Source organism: Cricetulus griseus, chromosome 4 (assembly GCF_003668045.3).
Source record: "Cricetulus griseus strain 17A/GY chromosome 4, alternate assembly CriGri-PICRH-1.0, whole genome shotgun sequence".
NCBI classification, from domain to species: Eukaryota; Metazoa; Chordata; class Mammalia; order Rodentia; family Cricetidae; genus Cricetulus; species Cricetulus griseus.
Genome location: NC_048597.1, coordinates 134,377,674 through 134,387,709, shown reverse-complemented (window position 1 = coordinate 134,387,709; position 10,036 = coordinate 134,377,674). Strand labels below are relative to the sequence as shown.

General features: G+C 47.2%; 2 protein-coding genes across 5 annotated transcripts in view; one reads left to right on the top strand and one right to left on the bottom strand.

Moving 5' to 3' along the window:
• Positions 1–6,786: 6,786 nt before the first annotated feature.
• Tmed1 (transmembrane p24 trafficking protein 1) lies at positions 6,787–9,610 on the top strand. The gene is made up of 4 exons (XM_027411552.1): positions 6,787–6,994; positions 7,611–7,708; positions 7,848–8,031; positions 8,721–9,610. Exons 1-4 carry the CDS (start codon positions 6,815–6,817, stop codon positions 8,937–8,939), a joined length of 681 nt encoding a protein of 226 aa, XP_027267353.1. The 5' UTR covers positions 6,787–6,814; the 3' UTR covers positions 8,940–9,610.
• Dnm2 (dynamin 2) overlaps positions 9,365–10,036 on the bottom strand; it is a 91,128-nt gene continuing 90,456 nt past the window's right edge. For all 4 annotated transcript variants that reach the window (XM_027411548.2, XM_027411550.2, XM_027411549.2 and 1 more), the window contains one exon: positions 9,365–9,747. In XM_027411548.2, the coding sequence (XP_027267349.1) occupies positions 9,708–9,747 (40 nt within the window). In that variant the 3' untranslated portion in view covers positions 9,365–9,707. The remainder of the gene's footprint in view (positions 9,748–10,036) is intronic.

Here is a 10,036-nt window from a genome sequence, read left to right as displayed (position 1 = left end):
TGGTATATACCCATGGTGTATAACTGGATCTTTTTTTTTTTTCTGGATCTTGAGGTAGATCCATTCCCCTCTTCCTAGATTCCCAAAGGAACCACCACACTAATATCCAATGCAGCTGTACAAGTTTTAAACTCTCACCAGCAAAGAATGAGTGTTCTTTATTCCATATATCCTCACCAGCATAAATTGTCATTTTTAAAAACTGATCTTGGCCATTCTGACTGGTATAAGATGGAATCTCAAAGTTGCTTTCATTTGCATTTGCCTGATAACTAAGGATGTTGAACATTTCTTTAAGTGTTTCTCAGCCATCTGTGTTGAATTTTTAAAGAACTCTGTTTCGTTCTGTACTCCATTTTTAATTGGGGTTATTTATTTTTTGATGTAAACTTTTTAAAGTTCTTTACATAATTTAGCTTTTAGTCCTCTACCAGATGTGTAATTGGTAAAGACATTTCCCTATTCTGTAGGCTGTGGTTTTGTCTTACTGACAGTGTTTTTTTTTTCAGTTTCATGAGGTTCCATTTATTAACTGTTGATCTTAGCGCCTGTGCAAACAGTGTCCTGTTCAGAAAGTTTTCTCCTGTGTCAAGCCTATTCCCCATGTTTTCTTTTATCAGGTTCAGTGTATTTGACCTTACGTTGAGGTTCTTGATCCATTTGGAGTTGAGTTTTGTGCAGGGTGATAAATATGGATCTATTTGCATTCTTCTATGTGCAGCTAATCAGCATCATTTGTTGAAGATGCTGTCTTTTTCCAGTGTCTAATTCTGGCTTCTTTGTAAAAAACCAGGTGTCCATAGGTATTTGGGCTTATATGTGGGTCTTCAGTTGGACTCCATTGGTCAATGTATGTTTTTATACCATGCTGTTTTTACTAGTATAGTTCTGAAGTACAATTTGAGATGGTGATAGCTCCATCAGCTCTTTTATTATTCTTCATAACTATCCTGGTTTTTGTGCATACACACACAAATGGCATATAATTCCACATATAGCTTGGAATATGAATGTATATATAGTTATATACAGAGATATTTACATACAATATCTATATGCTTATATTGAAAGGTAGTATTGTTTCCCTGATTTTTCAGTCTGTTCAGCATTTTTATTTTTTAGTGTTAATTTTGTATTCAGATACTTTTGCTGCAAGTGTTTATCAGCTGTCCAAGTTTCCTGGTGGAGTTTTTTTAGGGGCTTTTATGTATAAAATCATATTACTTTCAAATAAAGATATTTTGACCTCTTACTTTCATATTTGTGTCCCCTTAATCTCCTTCAGTTGACTTATTGATCTAGCTAAGACTTCAAGTGCTATATTGAATAGATATGGAGAGAGTGGATGGCCTTGTCTTGTTCCTGATTTTGGTAGACATGCTTTAAATGTCTCTGTTTAGGTTGATGTTGGCTGTGGGAATGCTGCCAATCACCTTTATTATGTTGAGGTACAATCCTTGTATCCCTAGTCTTTCTAGGACTTTTATCATGAGGGGGTGTTGGATATTTTCAAAGGCCATTTCTGCATCTAATGAGATGACCATGTGGTTTTGTCTTTTAGTCTGTTTATGTGGTGGATTACATTTATCAGTTTACATATGTTGAACCATCACTGCATCTCTGGGATGAAATCTACTTGATCATGATGGATGATCTTTTTAACATGTTTTGTTTGCAAATATCTTATTGAGTATTTTTGCATCTATGTTCATAAGGAAAATTGGTCTGTAATTCTCTTTCTTTGTTGAGTCTTCATGTGGTTTAGGTATCAGGAAAATTGTAGCCTCATAAAAATACTTAGGCAATGTTCTTCTGTTTCTAGGAATAATTCTTCTTTGAAGGTCTGGTAGGATGTTGTGTTGAATCCATCTGGCATGAACTCCTTTTGTTTGAAAGACTTTTAATTGCCACTTCTATTTCACTAGGGATTATACGTCTGAGTTTTAGGGTTACTACTGCTGTGACCATGGCAACTTTTATAAAGATAGCACTTAATTGGGGGCAGGCTTACAGATTCAGAGGGTTATTTCATTACCATCATGGTGGGAAGTAGACAGGCATGGTGCTGGAACCATGAGTTTTTTGTTGTTGTTTTGTTTTTTAGAGACAGGGTTTTTCTGTGTGTCTCTGGCTGTCTTGGAACTCGCTCTGGAGACCAGGCTGACTTTGAACTCACAGGGATCTGCCTGCCTCTGCCTCTGCCTCTGCCTCCCTCCCGAGTGCTGGTATTAAAGGCATGCACTACTGCCACCCAGCCTGATCAATGAGAGTTTTACATCCTGATCCTCAGCAGACAGAGACAGAGGACACTGGCCTGGGGTAGGTTTTTGAAACCTCAAAGCCCATCCCCAGTGACACACCTCCTTCAACAAGGCCACACCCACTCTTCTTTTCCAAACAGTTCATCAGCTGGGGACTAAGCATGCAAGTACCTGAGACTGTGGGGTCTATTCTCATTCAAACCACCAGTGTTTATCTATATTACCTATCTGATCTTGCTTTAAATTTGGTGATGGTATATATTAAGAAATGTATCCATTTCTTTTAGGTTTTCCAGTTTGGTAGAGTACAGATTTTTTTCTTTTTCTTTTTGAGACGGTTTCTCTGTGTAACAGGCTTGGCTGTCCTGGAACTCACTTTGTAGACCAGGCTGGCCTCAAACCATAGAGATCTACCTGCCTCTGCCTCCCAAGTGCTGGGATTAAAGGTACATTCCACTAGAGCCTGGTGGAATACAGATTCTTAAAGTATGTTAAAGGTTGAGATTTGAGCTGGGCAGTGTTGGCTCACACTTTTTAATCCCAGCACTTAGGAGGCAGAGGCAGGTTGATCTCTGAGTTGGAGACCAGCTTGGTCTACAGAGCAAGTTCCAGGACAGCCTCCAAAGCCACAGAGAAACCCTGTCTGAGGTGGGGGTAGGGGTGGGGGTGGGGGGAGTTGAGATGTGAACCAGGTCTCCTTTGCTCTGAGGCCTGCTCTCCTGACCTTGACTGTGTGTCTACAGACTCACCTCATTTCTGTTGCTGTGATGAAACACCCTGACCAAAAGAAACTTAGGGGACAAAGGGTTATTTTAGTTCATAGACAGCTAGTCTCATCATATCCACAGTCATGAACAGACCTATGGATACATGCATGCTCAGTACTCCACTCCCTGTCTGGAGTCTTACCCAGCTCAGAACACACACCCAGGAACTTCCCACAGTGGGCATGTCTAACCTCTCAGGTAACAATCAAGACAGTCACCCAATCTGACCTGTTCCATGCAACCCCTTACTGAGATTTTGTCTTCAGCTGATTCCAGATTGTGTCACATTTACAAAATTAATTATTACTATCCTTTTCTGGGGCCACTTCACTAACTTGGGGTTTGTTGGTGTATGTCTGTTTTGTGGTGCTGGGAGTTGAATCTAGAACCTTGCTAATGCTATGCAAATGCTCTGCCACCAAGCTATGTTCTCTTAATATATGTATTTTTTAATTTATTGAGATAGAGCTTCCACTGTGTGGCCCTGGCTCACCTGGAACTCATTATCCAGCCAGGCTGGCCTCAAACTCAGTGGTTCACCTGCCTCTGCCTCCTGAGTGTTAGGACTAAGGCATGCATAATCCCCGAATAAAATTTTTCTTTTTATTGTATTGTATTTTATGTGTATTCCAGTTTTGTTTCTGTTGCTGTGATAAAATTCATGACCAAAAGCAACTTGGAGACCGAACTGTTTATTTAGCTCGCATGTCCCAGTCATAGCTGATGGGGGGCGGGAACTATGAAGCACAGCTGTGTGCTGGCTTGCCCAAGCTACTTTTCTTTCTTTTCCTTTTGGTTTTGAGACAGGGTTTCTCTGTGTAGCCCTGTCTGTCCTAGAACTCATCCTGTAGACCAGGCTGGCCTTGAACTCATAGAGATCCACCTGCTTCTGCCTCCCTAGTGCTGGTGTGCGCCACCATCGCCCCCCTTCAAACTATTATTTCATGCACATTGGTGTTTTGCCTGTATCTATGTCTGTGTTGAAGGGACTGGACCCTCACCCATCCCCCTGCTTTAGCAGCCATAACAGGCTGCAGAACACATGTTGCTTAATTTCTGACTTTCTGACCTTGAAGGAGCCGCCCTAGTCACTAGGAGGTCAAAACCTGCTATGTGGCAAGGAACCAATCAAAAGTTAGCTGGCAGGCTCTGGATGTGCTTTACGGTAAAAGTGGCATAATAGTGGTATGCGGAGCATAGCAACTGCCTTGGGAGGGCCTATAGGCCAAAACAACCACAGGACCGGTCACCCAAGGCCGAAAATGCACCAATCCTGAGACTGTTGCTTACCCCCAGACACTTCCCTTGTTCCTCCCTATAAATTTCCCACCTAGAAGCCCCTTGGGGTCCTTCTCATGCCAGCTGGTGTGTTGGATGGATGAAAGGCCTGAATTAATGCAGTTAACTTGTTAATAATAAAAGACTCGGCCAGGTGGTGGTGGCACACACTTTAATTCCAGCACTCGGGAGGCAGAGGCAGGCAGATCTCTGTGAGTTCGAGACCAGCCTGGTCTACAAGAGCTAGTTCCAGGACAGTCTCCAAAGCCACAGAGAAACCCTGTCTCGAAAAACCAAAAACCAAAAAATAAAAAATAAAAATAAAAGCCAGGAGTTGGTGGCGAATGCCTTTAATCCCAGCACTCGGGAGGCAGAGGCAGGTGGATCTCTGTGAGTTCAAGGCCAGCCTGGTCTCCAGAGCGAGTGCCAGGATAGGCTCCAAAGCTACACAGAGAAACCCTGTCTCGAAAAACCAAAATAAATAAATAAATAAATAAATAAATAAAATAAAAATAAAACTCTTTGCTTTTGCATAGGAATGGGTCTCTTGGTGATTTTGGGGTTTAGAATTTGGGCACAACAGTGTGAAGGTATCAGATTCCCTGAAACTGGATTTACAGGCAGTTATTGAAGGGACCATAACCCAGCCCCCTACTTTGGCAGCCATGACAGGCTGCAGAAAAAATCCAGCAAGACATAGGCCCCTGACTCAGCAACATGTTCTGAGCTCAGGACATTGCCCCACCTTGCCCTCCATGTGGCGAGGAACCAATCAGAAGTTAGCTGGATGTGCTTTACTGATAACAGTGGAATGCAGAGCATAGCAACTGTCCTGGGAGAGCCTCCAGGCATAGCAACCTTCCTGCAGCTGCAGTTGACCAATCAGCATAGGACAGGCTGCCCAAGCCTAGAACTGCATCAATCCTGAGGCTGTTGTGAATCCCAGACACTCCCCTTGCCCAATAAATTCCCTGCTGCCTGCGGCCCAGGGTTCCCCACCTGGTCTCAGCCTGCTTGACCTGCTGTGTCAGATGGACTGAGGAACCTGAGTTAACTTGTAAAAATTAAAGACTCTTTGCTTTTGCATTGGATAGGGTCTCTTCATTTCGGTTCAGAGTTTGGGAACCTTTTGAGCTGCCATATAGGTACTGGAAGAGTGGCCAGTTCTCTTAACTGCTGAGACCTCTCTTATTCAGCCCAGACCCACCTGCCTAGGGATGGTACTTCCTATAGTGGGGTGGACTTCCTGCATCAGTTAGCAATGAAGAAAATACCCACAAGGCAATTCCTCACGTGAGGATCCCTTTTTGCCAGATTAGTTTGTGTCAAGGGGACAAAAACAGCAGTGTTGTGTGTGCATGGAGGTCGGAGGACACCTTGTGGGAGTCAATTCTGTTCGTCTACCATGTGAATCCTAGGGATTGAACTCAGGTCATCAGGTTTGGCAGTGAGAGCATTTATACTCTGGGCCATCTTGAGGCCAAACATAGTCCTCATTTTTGAAAACTGGGTCTCACTCTTCAGTCCATGATAGGGTGGAACTATGTAGCTGAGAACGGCCTCGAATTCGAACTCTTCACAACTCCACCCTCAGCTCTCCAAGCGCTGAATCTTGGCTTCTGTCAGCACAGATGCACTAGGACCTGTTGGCCCAAAGTTTTGAGACCAATTGGATGTAGAGTGAGGGCATGTTCTATTCACCACCTAACAAGCATTCCCTCATCCCCAAAGTAAGAGACCAAAACCCTTATAAATGATGGTGTAGGGCTGGAGAGATGGCTCAGAGGTTAAGAGCACTGGCTGCTCTTCCAGAGGTCCTGAGTTCGGTTCACATGGTGGCTCACAACCATCTATGATGAGATCTGGTGCCCTCTTCTGGTGTGCATGCATGCATGCAGAACACCGTATACATAATAAATAAATAAGTCTTTAAATAAATATAAACGACGGTATAAGGGGAAAGCAGGGCTAGCGTTGAGTCTGGGAGGCCATGCTTTTTGAACTAGCATCTCCAGAACCCAATATCGGAGGGCCACCAACACCGGGCCTATGGATCGCAGAGCTTTGATGCATCGTCCTGCCGCCCCTGACCCGCTCGGCTTACACCAGACCAACATCAGAACCGGAGACAAGCGCCTGGGATGGGGAGGGACGAGGACAGCAGGCGGTGCCACAAGAGGACCCTCAGACCTCCCCGTTTAGTTATCTTAATTTTTGCCTGTAAAGAAGCGCCTCATCATTTCAGGCCCGTCATCCGCCCCCCCAACTCCAGTGGTCAATAACGGATGGAGCGGTTTCACAGAATTCACATCAGCGTTAGTGTTTATTTTAGCAGAGTAGGCATTCACCCGGGCAGCTCTCCTCTTTGGGGCCCTTCACACAGCATTCCGCGGATTGGGGGCAGAACAGAAGCTCCAGCCAATGAACTCCGCCGCGTAAAAGAGAGGGGGGCGGGACTAGTTCTTAAAGGACCCGCGCCCGTGAGCAGAGTCGAGCGTGACCCGGATAATGGCGGCCGGCGCGGCCGTAGCCCTGGCCCTGTGGCTACTTGTGCCAGCAGTACGAGTGGGAGAGGCGGGGCCGCCGCCCATTCAGGACGGCGAGTTTACATTTCTGCTTCCCGCTGGGAGGAAGCAGTGTTTTTATCAGTCCGCGCCGGCCAACGCTAGTTTGGAGACCGAGTACCAGGTGAGAGGGTCCCGGGCTCGGGATTCGGGGTTGGACCCGGGAGGGGCGTGGCCAGCAGGCCTGAGGGGCGGGAGGGGGCGTGGCCGGAATGCCTATAGTCGTGCAAAGGCGTCTCTGCTGGAAGATCTCTGAGTTGGGGTTTGAGCAAGGGCCCTGGCAGCTAGCGGGTGGGTGACCACAGCAAGCTCCCAGCCAGGTAGATGCCCACCTCGGACTGCTCAGGGGCGTGGCGTGGTGGCCAGATGAAAGACCTCACTTGGAGGCATCTTAGGGACCAAAAAGGGACTTTGCAGGATGCTGGTGCTCAGATACGCCCTTGGGAGCAGCCAGATGGCTCAGTGGGCAAAGGAGCTCGCAGCTAAACCCGATGCCCTGAGGTTCAGAACTATAGGGTAGAAGTAGAGAACTGACTCCGACAAGTTGTCCTTTGATCTCCACAGGTGCTAACTCCCCTACTCCAAACAAATACATGGATTGTTCTTTTTTCTTTTTAAATGTGGGTTCCGAGTGGTCTTATGTGGGTCTTTTCCAATTTGGTGCAACCCAGGCCTTCCGTGGAAGATAGGCTTGGCACAAACCTGCCCGTTCTGTTTCCCAACTCTTACCTGCTCTTCAGGTGATTGGTGGTGCTGGACTGGATGTGGACTTCACCTTGGAGAGCCCTCAGGGCGTGCTGTTGGTCAGTGAGTCTCGAAAGGCTGATGGGGTGCACACGTGAGTGAAGCCTTGCCCTGTCTTGGTTCAGTTACAGCCCTGCAGCTCCCCAGTGGCCTCGGGTTACCATCCTGCTGGCTCCACAGACCAGCTGGCTGGTCACTCCAGGGTCACGTCTGTGTCTCATCTGTCTGCCCAGGGTGGAGCCTACTGAGGCCGGGGACTACAGGCTTTGCTTTGACAACTCCTTCAGCACCATCTCAGAGAAACTAGTGTTCTTTGAGCTCATCTTTGACAGTTTCCAAGACGAGGAGGAGGTAGAAGGTTGGGCTGAAGCTGTGGAGCCAGAAGAGATGCTTGATGTCAAAATGGAAGACATCAAGGTGAGTTGAGGGTGGTGGCACATGCTTGTGATCCCAGCACTCAGGAGACTGAGGCAGGATTCCAGTGAGTTCAAGACCAACCGTGCTACATAGCAAGATGCCATCTCACGAAACCAAAAGAAAGATCTGAGGACAATTAAGTTGGTAGAGCAATTGCTTAGGACACATGAAGCTCCTATACCCTGAGCTCCTACACCCAGCACTACGTAAAACCAGTGTGGGTCTCATATTGATACAGGAGGATTACAAATTAAAGTCATTGCACATAAAGACCAGTATTTGACACATAAGATTCTACCTCAAAAGCTGGTGAAAAGGCTCAGCTGGCAAAGGCAATTAATTGTCACCAAGTCTGACTAACTGAGAACCGCATGGTGGAAGGAGAGAACTGATCCCTAAAGGCCGTCTTCTGACCTCCACATGAATGCATAGCATGTGTACCCTGTGCCCCTTAAGGAAAAAAACAAAACAAAAAACAACATATCTTACCTAAAAACAAACAAAAAACAACATCAAGAAAAAAGGGAAGGGGGTGAGGGGGAATACTGAGTTTCTAGGTTTCTAAGAGAGGATCTGAGACACCAAGCCAGAGAGGCAAATTAACTTGCTGATGGTCACACAGCCAGTGAGTGGCCTGGGCACGGATGTGACTTAGGCAGCCTGACTCCTTCCTCTCTGTGCCCTGGCAGGAATCCATAGAGACTATGAGGACCCGGCTGGAACGGAGCATCCAGATGCTGACTCTGCTACGAGCCTTTGAGGCACGTGATCGGAACCTTCAAGAAGACAACCTGGAGCGGGTCAACTTCTGGTCAGCTGCCAATGTGGCTGTGTTGCTGTTGGTAGCCGTCCTGCAGGTCTGCACACTCAAGCGCTTCTTCCATGACAAGCGCCCTGTACCCACGTAGCCCCAGCCACAGAGGATGAATGAAGCAACGGAGGGCGACCGGCATGTGTGACTTGCTGGAGACCTCCCAGACTCAGAAGCTGCACAGTTGGGTCTTCAGCAGTGGCCCCATGTGTCTCCTTTCCTGGGTGAGCAGGGAGTGCAAGTAGATTGCAGACCCTTTGGAAGGGGAGGCTCAGCAACAGTGCCTGTTTCTTGGAAGTGTTGGGTGCTGTAGTGTGGGGCTATATGGCTCTCAGATGCCCTGATTTTCTCCTGGAATTGTGCCTTAGCTTAAGTCTTCCATCATCAGGATGGGGTCAAGCAGTACAACTGCTCCTTGCCCTTTCCCGAGCTGGACACATCCCAGCCTCAATGTCTCTACTTTGCTCCTGGGGATAAGCCTACTTTGATAGGGTCTGGGAAGGAGACACATCTGCAGAGTTCTTGCCAGGACAGCCACTTTTATTTGATAGGAAGAGCCCTGGCCCCTTGACCCAGAGGGGAGCCAGCTGGTGTGTATGGGGGAAGATCTGGTAACAGAACTCCAAGAGAGGACCCCTTCCTCCTCTCTGGGTGCAGGACCTCAGAGGCTGAGGTGCAACCCCACCAAAGCCTGCCTACAAGCCTCAAGGAACAAAGGGACATCTGTCCTAGGCACTGGAGTCAATAAATTATGGTCAGAAAAATTAATAGTGCCTGGTGACTTGGGCTCAGGGACATCAACTTGGGGCAGACCTAGCCTCAAGCCAGGGGCAGCCAGGAAGGCGGGAGGGCACTCCCACGAAGCTCAGAAGAAAGGTCGGGCAGGAGCCGATGGAGGTGGTCGCCTGGCACAAAAGAAAAAAATTATAAAGCAAAGTTGAATCCTGTCCCCTATAGAGCTAGTGGGGGCCTGGAGGTGGGTCTGGCCACAGTGCCATTCAGGGTAGTGGCTAGAATTCGTTTCCCATGAGCACTATGTGATGGGGACAAGAGGGTATTTGTCCCCAATCCTGATGTGGTAAAGAGGGGTACAGAAGAGATGGCAGAAGACATGTCGGTGAGTGAAGTGTGGACAGCTCCATGATGGGGTAGACAGTCTCCCTCTGGGCTAGGACAGACACAAAAGGCCCACAC

Excerpts from the sequence above, each read along its gene's own strand:
- Tmed1 (XM_027411552.1), top strand. The coding sequence starts at position 6,815 with ATGGCGGCCGGCGCGGCCGTAGCCCTGGCCCTGTGGCTACTTGTGCCA. Across the intron at positions 7,709-7,847 it reads AAGGCTGATGGGGTGCACAC|GGTGGAGCCTACTGAGGCCG; the intron begins GTGAGTGAAGCC and ends CTGTCTGCCCAG. Across the intron at positions 8,032-8,720 it reads TCAAAATGGAAGACATCAAG|GAATCCATAGAGACTATGAG; the intron begins GTGAGTTGAGGG and ends GTGCCCTGGCAG.